Source organism: Lynx canadensis, chromosome B3 (assembly GCF_007474595.2).
Source record: "Lynx canadensis isolate LIC74 chromosome B3, mLynCan4.pri.v2, whole genome shotgun sequence".
NCBI lineage: Eukaryota > Metazoa > Chordata > Mammalia > Carnivora > Felidae > Lynx > Lynx canadensis.
In genome coordinates this window covers 2,037,156-2,057,502 of record NC_044308.2, presented here as the reverse complement: position 1 = coordinate 2,057,502, position 20,347 = coordinate 2,037,156, and the positions used below count along the sequence as shown (strand labels likewise).

At 50.0% G+C, this 20,347-nt stretch overlaps 1 protein-coding gene across 1 annotated transcript in view; it reads right to left on the bottom strand.

Annotated features, from left to right (window-relative positions):
- Nucleotides 1–18,117, bottom strand: part of IL16 (interleukin 16) — a 74,494-nt gene extending 56,377 nt beyond the window's left edge. Inside the window, exon 1 of the mRNA XM_030317238.1 lies at nucleotides 17,784–18,117. Coding sequence (XP_030173098.1) covers nucleotides 17,784–18,095 — 312 coding nt within the window. The 5' untranslated portion in view covers nucleotides 18,096–18,117. The remainder of the gene's footprint in view (nucleotides 1–17,783) is intronic.
- Nucleotides 18,118–20,347: the final 2,230 nt, after the last annotated feature.

Below are 20,347 nucleotides of genomic sequence, written 5' to 3'. Positions count from 1 at the left end.
TCCGTGTGGGCACGAGCGTTCAGCTCCTTTGTAAACGCCAGGACCCCAAGCGTTGATCGGACGGTTAAGAGTATGGTTGGTTCTCTGAGAAGCCACCAAACTTGTCTTCCAACGTGGTGGCGCCATTTTGCATCCCCACCGCAGAGCATGAGAGCCGGTGCTGTTCCCCATCCTCGCCAGCAGGTGGTGGTGTCCGTGTTCCCTGTTTTGGCCATTCCAATACGTGTGTGGTGGTCCCTCATGCTTGTTTCCCTTTGCATGTCCCTGACGACGTAGGAGCATCTTTTCCTGTGCTTACTTGCACGTGTAGGTCTTTGGGGGGGGGGGGGTATCTGCGAAGGTCTTTGCCCACTTTTTTACATGTGGATTTATTTTTGAGAGCGTGCAAGCAGGGGAGGGACAGAGAGAGGGAGGGGCGCAGAGGATCTGAAGTGGGCTCTGAGCTGTCAGCACGGAGCCTGGCGGGGGACTCGAAATCACAGGCCGCGAGATCACGACCTGAGCCAGAACCACCCAGGCGCCCCAGTCCTTGCCCACTTTTTTAATTAGGGTTGTCTTCTCAGCGTTGGGTTTTAAGAGTCCTTTGTATACTTTGGGTCACAGGCCTTTATCAGATGTGCTTTCTGCAAAGACAACAGATACGGAGCTGCCCCACCTCCCCCCACACCCCCCTACAGCTGTAGTCACACCCAGCCTCCTACTCGGTGGCTTGTCCTCTCATTGTCTTGACCGTTGTCTTTCTCAGAGCAGCTTCGTTTTCCTTTTAAAGAAGTCCAGCTTATCAGGGATTTATTTTACAGATGCATCAGACGAATGCTAATCAAAATAAATCTGGCGCCAGTTTATAGAAAAAGCAGATTTGAGCAAAAATAATTAATAGAACCCAAGTCACTACAGAATGAGACCTGCTTTAAATCATGAAAAAGATACAATTCCTAGCTTGTTGGCACCTTCAATCAGCGCCCTCTGTACTGACATAACAAGGGACATGTAGCCTGGGTTTTGAACCTACACCCCGAACCCTGCCAGATTTTTAAAGAATGCAATTAGCAGGAGAAGGATACAGTGTTTCCTCAAACAGACATGAACTATTTACCAAGAAGAATCAATCGTAAACAGGGCCATCAAACCACTCGCAACAACCACAGTGGCCTGGAACAGGACCACAGGTTCTGACAACAGCACCATCAGCCGTAAAGCCCGATAAAAGGATAACCGGAGAGAGAGGAGACAAACTCGTGTTGCCCGAGGTTAGGGGTGGCTGTAAAGGGACAGCAGCAGGGGGGCTTGAGGGAAGGTGGGGCAGCTCCGTATCTCGATTGGGGTGGTGGTTCCACAGAGCCACACGGTGGGACAGCATAGCACCGAACTGAACACTTGTAACAAGGTCAGACGTCTGGGGTTGATGTCCGACGGTGGCCACGCAGGGTGCAGCCACGGGGAAGGTGAGGCTGTGCTACCGGGGCTGTCCTTGTAACTTTGAGCCCATCTACAATTATTTCAAAAATAAGTCAGGAAAGCTTTTTAAAAGAGTAACTGGAAAATACCCATGTGTTTGAAAAATCAAGAATCACGCCTCCTACATAACTCGTGGGTCAAAGAAGAAAACGATACCGGAAATTTTAAAGCGTTTCAAGCTGAACGATAATGCGAATTTAGATGTCAGATCTTGTGAAACGCGGCTAAAGATAAAGCAATGCTTTAGAGAAGCTATCTTAAATGCTTCTGTTTAGAAAGATAAAGGCTGAAATTAATTAATGAGCTAATCATCAAAGGAAGTAGAAAAGAGACAACGATAGAGGTAAGAACAAGATTTATGACACATGTAATAGGGGGACTGACAAAATTAAAAGTTGGTTCTGGGAAAACATTGGTGAAACTCCAGCGAAATTAATCAAGAAAAAAAAAAGAGAGAGAGACAGAACACACATAACAGGAAAGGTTAAGAGGGGACATGATTACAGATTTAAAAGGTAAGAGACTATAATAAACAACTTTATAGAATAAATATGAACAATGAAATAAAATGAAAAAATTCTGAGAGAAAAAAAATCTTTATCAAAATACCACCAAATAAAATTCACCAATTCGTAAAAACAATCATACGTGATGACCATGTGGGATTATTCCAGGGATGCAGGGAGAGTTCATTCAAAACTCAGTTATGGTAATCTACTGTATTCACAGGCTAACAAAGAAAAATTACATGGTCCTATCAATCGGTGCAGAAAAGCATCTGACAAAATTAAACACTGAGTCATAATGTAAACTCTCAGTGCACTAGGCCTAAAACAAGAACATTCTCAACTTCATAAAGGATATCGGCAAAACACCCACAGCTAACAGCTCTCTTGATGAGGAGAACCGAATGCTTTGCCTCTGAGGTCGGACACAAAGCAAGAAAGCCTCATCTCAACACTCATTGGACTTGGTGCTGAAAATTCTGGCCACTGCAGTAAGGCAACACAAGGAAATAGAAGGAGTTCAGTTGAGAAAGGAAGAACGAAACCTGTCTTTATTTACAGATGACACGATTGTCTACATGGAACATCCCAGGGCATCTTTGAAAATAATTCATAGAGGGGCGCCTGGGTGGCGCAGTCGGTTAAGCGTCCGACTTCAGCCAGGTCACGATCTCGCGGTCCGTGAGTTCGAGCCCCGCGTCGGGCTCTGGGCTGATGGCTCAGAGCCTGGAGCCTGTTTCCGATTCTGTGTCTCCCTCTCTCTCTGCCCCTCCCCCATTCATGCTCTGTCTCTCTCTGTCCCAAAAAATAAATAAACGTTGAAAAAAAAAAAAAAAAAAAAGAAAATAATTCATAGAATGAATAAGTGAGTTCAGTGATTTGCAGTAAACATATGTGCAGTATGTTTATTTGCAATAAACATGACAAAAGTCAATTAGATTTCTTTCTACTGGCAATGAACACACAGATACTAAAATCTAAATTTAGTATTGTAATACCATTTACAATCGCTCAAAAAAAGAAAAATCCTTAGGCATAAATCCAGGGAAACATAGTCAGGACTTGTACAGAGCAAACTACGAAACACTAAGGAGAGAAGCCAAAGATCTCAGTAGATAGATACACCATCTTCATAGATTGGGAAACTCGGTAAAGATTAGTTCTCCCCAAATCCATATATAAAGTTCATGTGATTCCTACTAAAAATCCCAGTAAGACTTTTTATATAGACGAAATTATCCTAAAATCTATACGGAAATGGTAAGAGACTAGAGTAGCTAAAACACATTTGGAAAAAGAACAATAAAGTAGGAGAAATCAGCCGACCTGATTTTGAGAACTGTTATGTAGCTACAGTAACCAAAAATGTGCGGTATTGGAGGACGGATATACACACGGACTAGAGAACCCGGAAATAGACCTACACAAACATGCCCACCTAATTTACAACAAAGGTGCAAACGCAACTCAATGGGGGCAAGAGAGCCTTTTCAGCAAATGATGCCGCCGCAAGTGAACATCGATGGGGGTGGGGAGGGAGGTGAGGGACGAGGAGGCGTGGCCCGCATCTCTTAGCTCTTACAAAAATGAACTCAAACAGGACCGACCCATAAAAGGTTAAGTTATAAAACTTTTAGAAAAAATAGAAGAAACTGTTCAGGATCCAGCGCCAGGGAAAGGGTGCTTAAACTTAACACCAAGAACATAATCCATAAAAAGAATTGATAAATTGGACTTCACCCAAATGAAAAACTTTTGTTCTCTGAAAGATCCCCGTAAGAGGATGTAAAGACAAACTACATACCGTCCTGGAGAAAAGATTTGTAAGCCACGTATGCAATAAAAGACGAGTACCTAGAATATATAAAGAGTTCTTCAAACTCCACTGGAAAAATAACAATCTAATCAGAAAATGAGCCGAACACAAGAACAGACGTTTCTCTGAAGAGGCAAATAAACACACGAAAAGATGTTCAATGTCATCGGTCATTAATGAAACGCAGTTTAAAACCACAATGAGATATTATTACATACCCATCAGAATGGCCCAAGTAAAAAATGGCGGCATCGAATATCGTCGAGCTTGCAGACAAACTGGATCACTCGTACTTTATGTGAACGTAAAACGGACAGCCACGCTAGAAAATTGTTTGGCAATTTCTTTAGAAATAAGACATACAGCCGTTGTAGAACCCCAGAACTGGACTCCTGGGCGTTTATCCCGGTGAGATGAAATCATATGTTTCAGCTGCACAGGAGTGTTTGTATCAGCTCTACTCACGATGGCCAAAAAGTGAAAACAACACGGAGGTCCTTTCATTGCGAGTGGGCCATCCATACAAAGCAACCCTACTCGGCAATGAAAAGGAATTACTGATACACACAACAGGCTGAGTCAACCTCCACAGAATTCTGCTGCGTGAACAAAGCCAGTCCCCAAAGGTTACACACTGTCTGATGCCATTTATACAACCCTCTTGAAATGGTGAAAGTTTAGAAATGGTGGCCATGGGGGAAGGTGGAGTGGGGGTGGGAGGGAAGTGAGTGCGGCATAAAGGGGCAACAGAAGGAGTCTTTGCCGTAATGGAAATACAGCAACACCTTGGATTGAGAGTAACTTGTTCTGCAAGTGTGCTGCAAACATTTCCAATAAATTTGAACTTGACAAACGAGCGACGTCTTGCAATACGAGTACACGGGACGCCGAATGTCACACGATCACAACGGAGCCAACGGTTCTTTGAAATTCACTTTGACATCCAAGTGCTTTGGATTATGAGCATGTTTCCGGAACGAATTATGCTCACAAACCAAGGCGTTACTGTATTCTGTACGTTGATTGCATCAATACCAATAACCTGATTGTGATATCATACTAGAGTTAGCCAAGATGTTACCATTGGGAAAAACTAAGGTATACGCATCTCTTTGTGTTATTTTCTTACAACTTCATGTGAATCTACGATAATCTTGAAGTAAAGAATTTAATTTTAAAAACTATTTAAAAATTGCTTTACCAATACCCCAAAATAGCAGTTAGATGATGGAATTATTTTAAAAGGTTACCTTCACAAAGCTCATGAAAGATATGTAAGCTCCTTCTGAAGAAAATTACAAAACTTACTGAAGGGCATTAAATAAGTCCAGAATAATGGAGAGAGAAATCATATACACAAAAATGGGAGACACAAAAAAAATCATATGGATGTCTGTTCTCCCCAAAGTCATTTATAAATTTAAGGCAGTACTAACCAAAATTGCAAGTGTTTTTTAGAACATCACAAACTGATCCTTACATTTTTATCAAGAATCAAATGGCATTAAATAGACACATACTTAACTAAGCACAGAGAAACTTCCATACGAGAGAATAATAATTATTTTTAAATGTAATGATTAAGATAGTAGAGTTTGACATTAGGATAACAAACTGACAACAGAACAGAACAGACAGGCTGGAATAGCTTCATGTTCATATGAAGAAACCCAATTTGTGAGAGAGCTAACACTGTACATGGGGCGGGGGGGGGGGAGGGGGACAAACAGTAATTGAGGTGTTGGGACGATAGGCCAACCATGTGGAAACGATGTAATGGACCAGTACATTCACAAATATCAATTCCAGGTGGATTAAATACATACATGCAAAAGTCAAAGCTATAAGATGTTCAGAAGACAATGGAAGAGGATAGCCATGATAACAGAGCATGTTTAGGAAAGGATAAAAGTTTCAAACCAGATGCAAAACAGCACAAACTGTAAAGGACTTGATTGGTAAACTCCCACTACAATAAAGAACTCCTACTCATTAATTAAAAGAGTAAAACGACAAGTTAAGAGCTGGAAAAAGAAAGAGACCAACAACCCAGAAGAAAAACAGAAAAAGTTTGGCTGGGCGTATCACATAAGAGGAAATTCAAACATCCCATAAATATGGAAATATGTGCAACTTACTAGCAATTAGGAAAATACAAAAATAAGTTATTGTGAAAAACAATTTAATAGGCGCCAGACTGGAAAAAAAGTTTAAAAGCTTGATGATACCAAGAACTGGTGAGGATACAGACCAACCGAGAAATTTACACCTGCTGAAGGAAGGGTAGGTTGGCGTAGCATTTTTAAATTTTTTTCTTAATGTTTATTTATTTTTGAGAGAGAGAGAGAGAGAGCACAAGTCAGGGAGGGGCAGAGAGAGAGACACACACAGAATCCGAAGCAGGCTCCAGACTCCAAGCTGTCAGCACAGAGCCCCACGCGGGACTTGAACCCACGAACCATGAGATCATGACCTGAGCCGAGGTCAGGCGCTTAACTGACTGAGCCACCCAGGAGCCCCTCAAGCACTTTAGAAAATAATTGAACAGTATCTAGTACAAATGAAGATAATGATGATGTCATACCTGAGACTCACTGATTTCACATCTAGCTTTATACCTATTGAAACCTGCAGACGCACACGGAGACAAGTACAAAAATGTCCACAGCAGTACAGTCTCTAAGTTAAAGAGGAGTAGAGGCAAGTAACCCAAATGTCTATCAATAGTAAAATGGATAGTGTAGTCATACAATAAAATACCGTAAAGCAGCGGGAAAAAAATCATTGAATTACAACAAAATGAAATGAGAGGCGCCTGGGTGGCCCAGTCGGTTAAGTGTCCAACTTCCGCTCAGGTCGTGATCTCGCGGTTCATGGGTTCGAGCCCTGCGTCGGGCTCCGCGCTGACAGTGTGGAGTCTGCTTGGGATTCTCTGTCCCTCTCTCTCTTTCTCTCTCAAAATAAATAAACTTTAAAGAAAAAGAAGGGCACCTGGGTGGCTCAGTCGGCTAAGCGTCCGACTTTGGCTCAGGTCATGATCTTGCGGTTCGTGGGTTCGTGACCGCTCAGAGCCTGGAGCTTGCTTGGATTCTGTGTCTCCCTCTCTCTCTGCCCTTCCCTCACTTACAGTCTCCCTCCCTCTCTCTCTCTCTCTGTCTCTCTCTCTCTCTCTCTCTCTCTGTCTCTCTCTCTCAAAAATAGATAAATATTAAAAAACCAAAGAAATGACATGAATGTATTTCTGGGACATAATTTGAGTAGCAGAAGCAAACCTACCAACAGAGCAATCGCTGTGCAATTGCATGTGTATTATTGTCAAACATAGGTAGAGCTGAGGCCTCCAAAGTTCCTTCACGAGATGGCGTTGACTCACTTTCTTCCTCCCTGCTAAACACAGCTAAATACCCCGGAAATCATTCAAGATAGCAACAAAAGGATTCTGAAAGCCAGAAAAGAGACAGCTAGGTGGGTAGGAGACTCAGGACTTGCAGAATAGCAATATGGTGAGTTCCCGGGCTTTCTTTTTACCGACTGTATACCCGGGAGAGCCCTCTAACCCAGAACTGCAGACAGACAGACACAAGGAGTGAACAGAAACCAACGTTCTCTCTTGCCTGGCCAGAAGGCGGGGAAAGGGGGGAGATCAGCAGGACCCAGCAGAAGCCCCAGCCCCTTCCCCACCACCAGGGCACCAGCAGGTGGTCCGATCTGCAGCCCCAGGCTGACCCAGCCCCCACTCCAGAACTAGGGCACGAGCAGGAAGTCCGTGCACCTGCAGGGACGGCATCAGCTGAGCGCTTCATTTTCCTGCCCTCCACCTACTGGCCAAAAAGACGGAGGCCCAGCCGCTTCTGCCCATCCCACCCTGAGTGGCAGATGGTCACCCGTGATCCCAGGCAGGCCAGAGAAGCTCTTTCCACCCCAGGAGGCAGAACTGGAAGGAATATGTACCAGCAGGGCCAGAAAAATCGAGCGGGACCAGAATAGCGCTGCAAGGACTCTGGAAACTGAAGTGTCGTTACAACAGAAGCCCAGAAAAATAGCCCGGAGCCACATGCTACGTGGAAGTAGGTATTGCCTGCTGAAACAGGCGATTTAAGTCGGACCAAGAGACTCTGAACATGATAATGAAAATATCCGAGTTACAATTAACAGTCACTTTTTAAAATGTTTTTTTTAATGTCTATTTACTTTTGAGACGGAGAGACGGAACGTGAGCAGGGGAGGGGCGAGAGAGAGGGAGACACAGAATCCGAAGCAGGCTCGAACTCACAAACCACGAGATCATGACCTGATCCCAAGTCGGATGCTTAACCGACTGAGCCACCCAGGCGCCCAAGATTCATTCATTCATTCATTCATTCATTCATTCAAAGACAGAGCACAAGCAGGGTATGGGCAGAGAGAGGAGACACAGAATCTGGAACAGGCTCCAGGCTCCCAGCTGTCAGCACAGAGCCCGACGGAGGGCTCGAACCCGTAAACCATGAGATCAGGACCTGAGCCCAAGTCGGACACTGAATCGACTGAGCCACCCAGGTGCCCCGCCAGATTTGTTTCTTAAACTTGATGATTGATATGCAGATATTTACGGCATGTTTCTCTTTTTTTTAGAGTGCATATACATTTTATAAATTTCTTTTTACATTCCCAATCTTTACTAAAATATGTTTTCAAGATCGGGGAACAAAACAATTACGGTATGTCCCTGTGGTGGATCCTCGGGCAGCCGTCGTCATTTTTTCAGACCCTGTCCCAAGCCGGTGGGGGAAGGGCAAATTGACACAGTGAATCCCTCCCGCCTGTAGCTGGTGCTTACGATTCATTCTGGGGCGGGAACTTAGACATTTGCGTAGCCGGGAGAAATTAATGCAGAGCAATCGGGAGGCACAGCCCAGATAAAAGCCCCTAAACCCAGAGGGCGAAGGCTGTTTCGAGCCGAGATGGCTGAGGCTCCGGGTGGGGGGCAGGGTCAGGAAAAGCACCCTTCAGATAACCCCCAAAGCTGACGGAGATGTGGGCTCTTGGACCCGTCAGGAAGGTATTCCGGACAGGGGTGGGTGCGAACAGCACGGAGAAGCCTCCGTGCGTTGTAACGGACACGCGAAGGGCCGTATTGACAAGTATGAACCGCGAAGGCAGGGGGTTCACCTCTTCCTCCCGATCTCCCCTATTCTCCGGCTTCTTTCCGCCAAACCCCTTCTCACGAACCAAATGGGGTCCTCGCAGAACCGAGATTCCAAAGACCAGCTTCCAGGCAAATGTCTTCTGAGCATGGAAATGGGGACCAGAGCTCACGTGGAGTCCGGAGGCCGGAGCAAGGGCATGTGATCGCGCCCGCGGGCCTGCCCTCCCAGTCCCTCCACGGGGACCCCCCTGCCTCCCTCCCAGCGTGCCCCCTACACCCCGGAGCTCCGTGGGAGTCCCCCAGCCTCCCTCCCGGCGGCCTCCCCAAGCTCCTCTTCTGTGCGGCAGGAAGAGGCAAGCGGCCAAGGGATTGGGTTTCCCGCTCGTAGAGGAGGCCTGGGCCTCAAAGCCGCAGCAGAGCGAAGGGGCTCGTCTGCTCGCCGAGGCCCCGGCCACCCTCCCTCCACGCACAGCACAAGCCGGCGATTCAGACGGTTGATCTGACCTCATCTATCCTGAGTCACCCTGCAGGAGTGCTGACTTAGCCTAACCAATATTTTGAATTTGTAAAGAAAAGCAGGACTTTCCACACTCCAGAGGCCTTTCCCATGCGGATCAAAGCATCCTGCACTCTTTGAGGAGGGCAGCCCCCCCGGGGAGGACCTCCCACGCGTCTGGTCTCATCTGCCAACGTCCTCGCAGACCCAGGGCCATGACCCCAGACCCCTGCGGGAGGGAACGTCCAAGGCAGCGCCCCGTGTAAACCCACGTGTTGGCTCAAAAACCCTCTGCAAGGTCAGGCTATGTCGATAGGCTCTCTGCCGTAAGGGTGGCCTCGTGATACTCATTTATGCAACCGTTGTCTCCACGGGTATCTCTAGAGCCATTAGTAGGGGCCAGTCCCCGATCCCTCCCCCCCCACCACCACAGTGCCATAAAAGGAGTGCCAGCTTCCGAGTGAGTAAATATAGTGCTTGAGGCCTAGGTGGCAACCTGCTAATATTTAGCTGGAGAGAAAGTAAGAAACAAGTCAGAGGGCATCCAGGGGCGCTCGGGCCCCAGCCCCAGGTGGCCCCTCTGTCTATCCCATCACTGGTGTGCGTGGCCCTGGGCTGGAGGGCTGGTGGGGTGGCTGTTTGGGGAGGGCAATGACTAGAGAGCCGGGGGTGTCCACAGGCTCGCATGCGGGGCCCCTGTGTTCAGGAGCAGGAGGACAGAGGGACTTGTGGCCAGTGGCCGACAGCCAGCTGATGGCTCTGTCCACGGCACCGTGTCCCCGTGCAGATCTCCGAGAACTTGTCTGAACTTGACTATCCAAGTCCTTACAGAGGGACATTTGTCCAGGTAGGAGGACAGAACCTCTGAGCTGTATGTGACCTTGACTCATGATTCTGAAATATCTAGACATTGGGCACGTGGAGCTCCCTCTGTGCTCCTGGCCCGTCCCGTCTGGACTAGAGGCGGGCCCGAAGGACAGTGATCACCAGGAGAGACACAGAAACGCAGGAAGGGGCGCGCCTCGGAGGCTCAGTCGTCGGTTAAGCATCCTTGATTTGGCTCAGGTCCTGATCTCACCGTTTGGTTGGTGGGATCGAGTCCCGCATCGGGCTCAGCGCTGACAGTGTGGAACCTGTTTCATATTCCGTGTCTCCCTCCCTCGCTCTCTGCCCCTCCCCTGCTTGTGCACACGCAGGCACTCACTCTCAAAAGTAAATAAACTTACAAAAAAGGAGTCCAGGAAGGAATCCACAGTAATGGAGAGGGTAAACGTGGGAATTAATGTCAATGAATATTGACTCTACAGAACAATAATTATGATCTATTCTTGGGATCTGCTCATAAATAGAATTAAAATGCACAACGGTAATATCAAAGAAGTGGGCAGGTGCATAAGGAGTTGTGTGTTAAGGTCTTAGCATTGTCTGAGAGCCGCTAAAAGTACTAATTCATATGAGACTCTAACACATTCAGAGTTAGGTTGCATATTTTAATGATTAAAAGAATAATAAAAAAAATGTATAACTAACAAGCCAAGTAAAAGAGAAATAAAATAGTAAAACATATATATTAACCTGAAAGAGGGCAAGAAAAGAGAGAAAACCGAGTTTTAAGAATACCCATAATTATAAGATAAAGATTGTAAGCTGGAAGAAAATTAGCCTAATTCTATGCTAGTTACATGAGACACTCCTTAAATATGTGAATGCAGGTTGATGATCAAAAGAAGAGGGGAAAAGTAACCAAAAGACAGTAGATTAAGCTTTACTAATAGCAAATAATTTTTAAGCGAAAATTTTAGGCAAAAACTAGACAAAAGATAGAGATTTCCCAATTACAAAGGTGATAATCCACCAAGAAAATATTTATTTTAATTCTAAATGTCTATGCAAATAATATATGCCTTCAAAATGTAGAAAGCAAAAATGGACAGAACTAAAAGCAGAAACAGATCCGCAATCATATTTGGAGACTTTAACACACTTCTGTCAGTAACTAACAGAGGAATGGGATCAGAAGAGAGGAAAAGATATGGAAAATGTGATTATTGAACTTGATCTAACAGGACAGACATGCATAGAACACTGCATCCAGCAACAACATATATATTCTATTTCAACAGATTTCCACTGTTAACGTTATTCACGATACATTCTCTTCTCCGACTGTAGAATAACCCATCTAGGAACCAATACAGAGACAGAGAAAGTAGAAATTCCCCACCTGCCTGAAAGTTAAACAACACGTTTCCAAATAAACCGCAGGCCACACAAGAAATCACGAGAGAACACGTACACTATTTAAAATAACGAAGATATGGAATATGAAATTTTGGAGGCAGCTGCTAAATTTAGAGGGAAGCTCATAGCCATAAATTAGAAAAAAATAAAAGCCGTAGGTCGGCGATCCAAGCTCCCATCTCAAAGAGTTAGAAGAAAAGAACAAAACATTAGGCGTGAAGAATGGAGAAGAAAGGAATAATAAGGATAAGGGCAGAGGTTAATTAAACAGAAAACACAGAACAGAGAAATCCAACGAAATCAAAAGCTGATCCTTTGAGACACCGTAGAATTGATCCCTTTCTGGAAATGGCAGATCCATTAAAAAGAAAGAGGGAAATCGGGGCGCCCGGGTGGCGCAGTCGGTTGAGCGTCCGACATCGGCCGGGTCACGATCTCGCGGTCCGGGAGTTCGAGCCCCGCGTCGGGCTCTGGGCTGATGGCTCGGAGCCTGGAGCCTGTTTCCGATTCTGTGTCTCCCTCTCTCTCTGCCCCTCCCCCGTTCACGCTCTGTCTCTCTCTGTCCCAAAAATAAATAAACGTTGAAAAAAAAAAAAAATCTAGGGGCGCCTGGGTGGCGCAGTCGGTTAAGCGTCCGACTTCAGCCGGGTCACGATCTCGCGGTCCGTGAGTTCGAGCCCCGCGTCGGGCTCTGGGCTGACGGCTCGGAGCCTGGAGCCTGTTTCAGATTCTGCGTCTCCCTCTCTCTCTGCCCCTCCCCCGTTCGTGCTCTGTCTCTCTCTGTCCCGAAAATAAATAAAACGTTGAAAAAAAATTAAAAAAAAAAAAAAAAAAAAAAAAGAAAGAGGGAAAAACAAAGTATCAGTATCAGAACAGGACAACGGCAATCGCCATAGTTCCTGCCATGTCCAAAAATGACATGTGCATGCACAAATGAGTGTAAATAAAACTGGGGAAGTCACAGTAACCTGACTTGTCACTGTCATGTGCGGGCTGTGACATTGGACCGCAGTTTGGCAAAACACTATCTTCGGGAGAAACCGGGAGAGTTTACCCAGGATCTCTATGTATTGTTCTTTACGACATCATGTGAATCTATAATTATCTCAATAAAAACTCCAATTAAAATGTAGATTAGATCAGATTTCAGGAACAACTTTGTGCTCATAAATTCAGAAACGTAGATGAAAAAAAAAATTCCAGAACAAAAATGTATGTTACCGGAGCTGATACAGGAAGAAATAAAAATCTCGAATATTCCTGTATCTATTAAATGGATCCAATGATAATTCGAGACCTCCCCACGAAGAGATATCCAGGTCCAAATGGTTTACAGGTGAATTCTCCCAACCATTCAAAAAAGCATAGCTCCAGGATTAGTCCAACCATTCCAAAAGATGGAAAAGGGGAAATGTTTCCTAAATCATTTCGTGAGGCCAGCACACCCATAATATGAAAACCAGACAAGGGCATCACAAGAAAAAAAGTTGAGGCTAATCTTTCCCACAAACACAAATGGCAAAAGTTGTAAGCCAAATAGTAACATACCAAATCCATAGTTATATCGAAAGGATAATAGACCTTAACTAAACTGGGTTTATTCCAGGGCCACGTTGTCTCCACATTGTAAAAAGTCTATCAGTGCAATGCACCCACGTTATTAAGAAGAAAGCAGGAAAAACCCATATGATGGTCTCAGTAAATGCAGAAAAAAACTCATTTTGAAAAAACTTGACAATTGATGTGGGGAAAAATAAAACCTCTCTTCCAAATGCAAATAGAAAGAAACTTCCTCAATTCAATAAAGAGTATCTGAACAGAACAAAACTACAGCAAACTTCAGACTTATTGGCAAAATAATGAAACTTGCCTCTTGAGACTGGAAGGAGACACGGTCGTCTCTGCAGAAAAACAAACCCAGACAGTGGAGTCAAACTTTGGAGAGCTCTATCGGGCAAATGGACCAGAGGATTCAATATTGGAAAGGTACCAGTTCTCTTCAAAAATACACCTACAGAGTCGAGGCAATCGCAATGAAAATCCCAACAGCATAACCAAGTCTCGTTTGAAGAACAAAGCTGGAAGACTCACCAGAGACCAAAAATATATATATTATGAAACTATCGTAATTAAGACTCTGTGGGGCGCCCGGGTGGCTCCGTCGGTTGAGCATCTGACCCTTGATTTCAGCTCAGGTCGTGATCCCAGGATCATGGGATCGAGCCCCGCATCAGGCTCCGCGCAGAGCACGGAGTCTGCTTGAGATTCTCTCTCCCTCTCCCTCTGCCCCTCTCCCCCCCCCCCATGCTCTCTCTTTTCTCTCTAAAACAAAACCAAACCCTCTGTGATATCAGTGCAAAGAAAAAAGAGACTGATGGATCATAATGGGAGAACAGAAAGACACAGCTGGGTACGTGAGACGTAATAGACACATAGACAGCAGAGAGATACGGTGGTTCTTGAGTTTTTTATGACGCGACTTCTGCTCAGTAGAGCCAGACAGGCTCTTCAAAAACTGTTGCTGGATCAATCAGAGATCCACATAGGAAAGACTTTTAAACATCTATTTCACACCGTGTACAAAATCAACTTCGTGTGAATTAAGGATCCAAATGCGAAAGGCAAAACAACACAGCTCCCAGGAGAGACGTGGGGAAAAATCTTTGTGACCTCGCGGCAGACAGCGATTTCTTCAAAAGGACCCCCTTGCCCCCACCCCCTGGGGGACCTGGGCCGTTTGGTTTTTTTCGTGCTTGACTTGCTTTATGGATTCTGACACGTGTGAAACTGTAAAGTCAGCAGAAAAATCGGAAGACTGAGAAACGCAAGTCAAAACCACAATGAGCTATCGCCTCACACCTGTCAGAACGGCTAAAATCGACGACACACGAAGAAACAAATATCGACGAGGATGCGGAGAAAGGGGGACCCCCTCGCACTGTTGGTGGGAATGCAGACTGGCACAGCAAACGACGGGGTTCCCGCCAGAGTGGGCGGGGCCTCAGCCCCACCTGCCTGAGCTTCCTTGCCTCTGGCCTCACACCCTCCCTAAAGGGCCTTTAAAACCCCCTTTCCCTTCAAAAAACAGTGGGTCTGGAGTGGCCAAGGAGTGCCTGCATTTCCTCCTCTTTCAAGGTCTATCTGATCCCCCGAGTGTGGTTAGGTGAGAGAGGCCGGCTTTCAACATCCTTCCACGTGAATTCATCCCCAGGGGCCCCGGACGCGCCCCCCGGAGAAGGGGGCCCGCAGGCGCCTGTACGGCACCCACAGTTCTCTGCGCGTCCCCGCGCGGCTCTGGCACGACCCTGGGCAGTGACTTCCTCAGTCCCCCTCGTGCCAAACGCAAGGCAGCCAGTATGGCTTGTTTCTCATCTGGCTGTGTATCGAACTTCCTCTTCTTTAATTTTTATATTAGGCGTTTCTAGAGCAGGGGCTGATGTCACAGGAACTCTTTCCAGATGTTGTTTTGAAATCAGTGTAACCATGGCATTGCTGGAGGCTGAGACGTCCATCGGGGCCAACGGAGCCCCGCCTGGGTGCAGGGCGGGGCAGGAGCTGGGGCGGGGACGAGAGTGTCCCTGGGAGAAGGTGGGGAGCGGGGGTGTTATTCGGTATTGAGGTTCCCCCAGGAAGGACCCTGGGACAGCTGCCACCTTTGACCTTTATGCCCTGGCACTTTTCATATGAAACCCTCGCTTGCTTAGAATGCGCTCGTGGATGGTTTGCGATCACCTGTGCTCCTGCGAAAGGAAACCGAGAAAGCTCGGGTTCCAAGCTTGCCCGTAGCCCTCTCTGCCTTCCCAGTTCACCCTTGTCTCCAACGTGACTCAACTGTGCACATCGCCCCATCCCCGCCTGCAACAGGTGCACCCCTTCCCCACCTCCCAGCCTCCGCTGACGCCCCTCTGCTCACTCACACCACGCCCTGCGATCTCGACTTCCTTACTTGGATATCCTGCCTTCCACAGACGCCTCCTCCAGGGTGCCCGTCTACAGACAGAGCCGCACATCCCGTGACCCCCCCTCCATGTCTGCACCCACACCCTGAAGCAGGACACATGTGTGTCGTCCCTGCCTCCATGAGCACCGCAGAAGCTACAACTCTCGCTCACTCCCCCACCCCTTCCGACCACAACCCGCCCCCCCTCCAAGGGACACTCTTCTCACCGCTGCAAATCACTCTTTCCTTCGTGACTTTGCACATGCTGTTCCCTCCGCCTGAAATGCTCTTCCCTGCCTGAAATGTTCATATGACTCACTCATCCACCTCTCCCAGGTCCCTGCCCACATGTCACTTCCTCACAGAAGCCTTCGTGGGCACCTTCTAGAAAAGGACAGTGAGCTCCCCTCGTCACCGTCTCCTGCTCCCGCGTAAGATTTCTTCAGAGCCCTTCACTGTGTCACGTCCTATCACAAAGGTGTTAACATCTGTCCCCTCCCCACCCCCCGGGCCAGAATACAGTTGTGTGCGGCCAGGGACTGAGCCTGCTTGTCTCCCCTGCCCCCCACCCCGCCCCCCCGGCAACTGCCTGGCCTAGATGGGTGCTCTGCAAACACCGAATGTGCGATCCCAGCTCCGGGGACGCCTCCCTCCTTGGGAGCCTCCTTACAGCCCTTTTTAATCCGCTTTAAACACGATCCTTGAGGGCGGCGACTGGATCCCACAGGGCCGGGCGTGCAACAGGTCACAGGAAATACTTGTGCGATTAAGGAGAAGCACAAGAATTAATTCATTCTAGGAGCCTGTTGGAATCTCAAAATGATGTCTGAATTTCACTTATCTGGGCTCTCACCTGGCTACCGTGGTATCATCGTTAATAAACTTGACGCTTAGGGCGCCCGGGGGGGGCTCAGTCAGTGAAGCGTCTGACTCTTGCTTTCGGCTCAGGTCTTGATCTCACAGTTTCATGAGTTCGAGCCCCACGTCGGGCTCTGAGCTGACAGCGAGGGGCCTGCTTGGCATTCTCTCTCCTCCTCTCTCTCTCTCTCTCTCTCTCTGTGCCTCCCCCACTCTCTCTCTCTCTCTCTGTCTCTGTCTCAAAACTAACTAAGTAAATAAATTCTTGGCATCATTCGTGGCAAACGAGGAGCCTGGCCAGGCTCCCCCAACCCCAGTGGGGCGCTGGTCCCTCCTTCGGCCCTACTCAGGTCACACCTACAGAAGTCACATCGTGGGTGACGGAGCAGGACGGAGCATGCCAGGCTGGGCGAGGCCTTTGGGGAAGCAGCTTACGTCTGGACACCCCCACCACGGGGCCGGACCTGCTAGCCTGTCATATAATGTTCCATGATCCTGTTTATCGTATACACGTTAAGCTATTACTTTCCTCCTCAAGGAAGCAAGTTGTGCAAAGGTCCTGGACCCCCTCCGCGGGGAGTGGAAGGCCTTCCCTGGTCTCTGTGGACAATCGTATGACGGTGCCCGGGGGGACTCAGCAGTAGGCGTGGGAGAAACCCTTCCGGGCTGGGTGAGCCGCACGAGCTCCAAGGTTCAGGGCCGCCTGGACCCTTGGGAAAGGCCACCTTCGATGGAAGGCTGAAGGCACAGTTCTGGACAGAGAAAAATACCTCGAGCAGCCTCCGTCCCCCGCAGTTTCCATCTCGCTGGGATAACACGACTTGAAATAGGGTCTAACAGAAGAGAAGACATTCTGAACTTTGGCGGGTCTGCGAACACCACCTCGCTTCCCCCTCGGCCTTCACGATGGCCCCTCTGGCCAGCTCCAGTGCTCACGCGCGCGTGGAAAAATGCTCACGCTCCGCACCCAGGGGGCGAGCGCACTGACCCTCTCCTCCCTGCCCTGTGTGACCCAGGTCTCCTCTGCCCCGGCCCCGGGAGTCAGTCCCCGTCAGGTTCTCTACTGGGGGTGACGGGAGCCGCCCAGCACACGCCGGAGACAGAGAGGAACCCTTCCAAGTGCACTGACCACGCGCTTTGCGATTTCCAGCAGGGACCCGGGCTCCGTTACCGCCCCCTGACACAGTGTCTCCCCCCATCGCTCAAGCGAGAAGGTTAACTGAGCCCGATTCCTGCCACGCTCATCGTTCTCGTTCCAGTGAGCCCTGGTTCACAGGCTTTAATTCGGAGCACCCAAAGCCAACCACAGAGCCTTCCGGCCCCGCGGGTCCCGGGCCTACCTTCAGGAACAACATCCTCCTACAGTTCTTGCCTCGATCGCCCCCAGCGGCGTGGAGCTGAGCCGCCTCCGAGGCCGGCGTTAGATCAGGAAGGCTGCCGGGCCCGGCCTCCGATGTGTCCGCCAGCTGCACCGACGAGTGGAAAATCCGCTCCCTGCCCTGGCCCAGGGGCATCTCGAAGGGATCGGGGTACTTCTCGTCGGGGCTCGAGCCGTCGTCGCTGGTCTTAGCGTGACAGAGCATCAGGGAGCGGGAGACAGACCGCAGTTTCGTGGACTTCCTGCTCCTGCCAGCGCGGCCGTGCGGGTCCATCCTCAGAGACGCCGCGGCGCTGCCCTTCGTTTTCTCCTGGCCCGCGGCCCTCGGCTGGCGGGCGCTGGCCGGGCCGGGCTTGGCCACCGCTTTGTCGCGCCCTGGAGGAAAGAGGAAGCGGAAAGAGGCCGTGTGACTTGCCCGTGACAAGCAGAGCCAGACGAGGGCCCTGGTACGGAGCCGTGGGTGCCGTGCCCGTGAAGCAGGGCAGACCGTGGCTCTGGCCTGTGCACGTGGCCGGCCGGGTGGGGGCCCCGTGAGCCCGCGTGCTTGCCACGCCCTCCATTCCCAGGACCGTGGAGACCAGGGCTTCTCACATCCACACCCTCACTCTGCAGGTGGGGAAACTGAGGCACCAGAGGGGAAACGCAGCCCCCAAGCCACCGGCGGAAGAAGCGGGGCCACGGGACGGTTTTGGAGATGACGGAGGCCCGTGCGTTGTCTCTGCACGGCCCGTGCGTTGACATCTGCACTTCCGACGACTTGGCCGGGGCTCGGGTCTACAGAGCGGGTCGCGGGACGGGGTGGGGGTGCCGCTGCCCGTCCCCTCTCTCTACCCCCGGTGAGTCCCGCAGCACCTCCGGAGAAAGCCCAGATCCAGGAGCCCAGTCTGCTGAGCGCTGCTGCCTTGGGCGCCCCCTTCCCGGACGCAGAGCCCGGGACCCCGTTGGGAGCGCCGTCCGGGGCCGACCCGCCACGGTCGATGTGAGCGTCAAAGAAGGTGGCGCGAGGGAAGGGTCGGGGCCTCGCAGGCAGCAGGCACCGGGCAAACCAACGTGCCCTTCCCCCGCCGGGGCTCCAGCTCCGTCAGGGCCCCCCCCTCCGCCCCCCACCTCACAGCCTGACGGGCCAGGCACCGGCTTCTTTTGCGCCATCGGTCAACACGTCTGTCCCGGCCCGGCCCGGCTCAGCTTGGCCAAGGAGGCGCCTCCCGCGGGCTTCAGTTTCCGGGAGGCAGGTGGCCAAAGGGGTCCATCCGTCCGAACAGGTCCCGACTCGGGTCCAAGCCACAGAGCGGAGCTGTCGCCAGGGCAGCGTGCTGTGCCCCCGCTGTTCGCGCACAGCCAGCATCCAGTAAGGAAAAGCGGAGACCGTGCAAGCTTTCGCTGAATACAAGCCTTTCAGAGCCCCCGCAGAGGGGTCGCTCTTCAAAGAAGGCTGTTGTCCGACACCCGACTGGCACAAATGGACTGTTTTCTGTATTAGCCTTTTAATTGTACCGAGTTATTCACCAGCCATTTCTAGCAACCCACAGCAGCGAATTAAAGCGGACAGAAGAATGCATCCGGGGAAGATTGCTCTGGAGGCTGGAGTATAGGTCAACTCAACACGGGCGCATTCCGTCTCGCACCCTCGTGCCAGGATCTCAAAGCCCTGTGCTCTGCGTCCTTCTTTCTTTCTTTTTTGTTCGACATTTATTTATTATTGAAAGACAGAGCATGAGCAGGGGAGGGGCAGAGAGAGAGGGAGACACAGAATCCCAAGCGGGCTCCCAGGGTCCGAGCCGTCAGCACAGAGCCCGACGCGGGGCTCGAACCCACGAGCTGCGAGATCATGACCTGAGCCGAAGTCGGAGGCTCAACCGACTGCGCCCCCCCAGGCGCCCCACGGATCCTTCTATTTTAAGCGATAGAGAGACCTCAGAGCCAGACCGTTGCTGACCCCCATCCTGGCCGCAGGATCCCGAGCCCTGCAGGGGACACCCCCTCTCCTGAGCAGCCCGGGGCTGTGAGACACGTGCGGCCGCCCCCCAGACCCCCGGCTCTGGCCGTTTCCAGAGTCAGCCTGATGGTACCTCGTCAACAATGACTAGAGTCCCTCACTCCGTGTCACGAACAGATCAGGTCGCCTGCCGTTTCACGGAAACGTAGAAGCCGCCAGTGAGCGATGCCCACAACTTTCTACCGTCTACAAATGCCTTTGTCCCCGTCCATCCACCGCCTACACGCCCTCTGCAGCCGGACCTCCGCCCGCCTCGGGAGGCTGGCCCGCCGTCCGTTCCCTGGACCCCCCTCCCGCAGCGGGTGGAGGCACAGAGAGGTTAAGTCACTCTCTCAAGATCACGCAGCTAGGACTCGGTGAGAGCAGGACCGAAACCAGGCAGTGGGACTGTCACGGGCAGGTCACCCGATGTCTCCTCCGTGCCGGGTCTCCACCTCCCTGCGAGCCCCCAGCCCACAGTCTGCTTCCTTCCCCTGAAACCGCGGGAACTCTCGCTGTATCAGTTCTGCAACCGATGTGGCCCAAAGTCA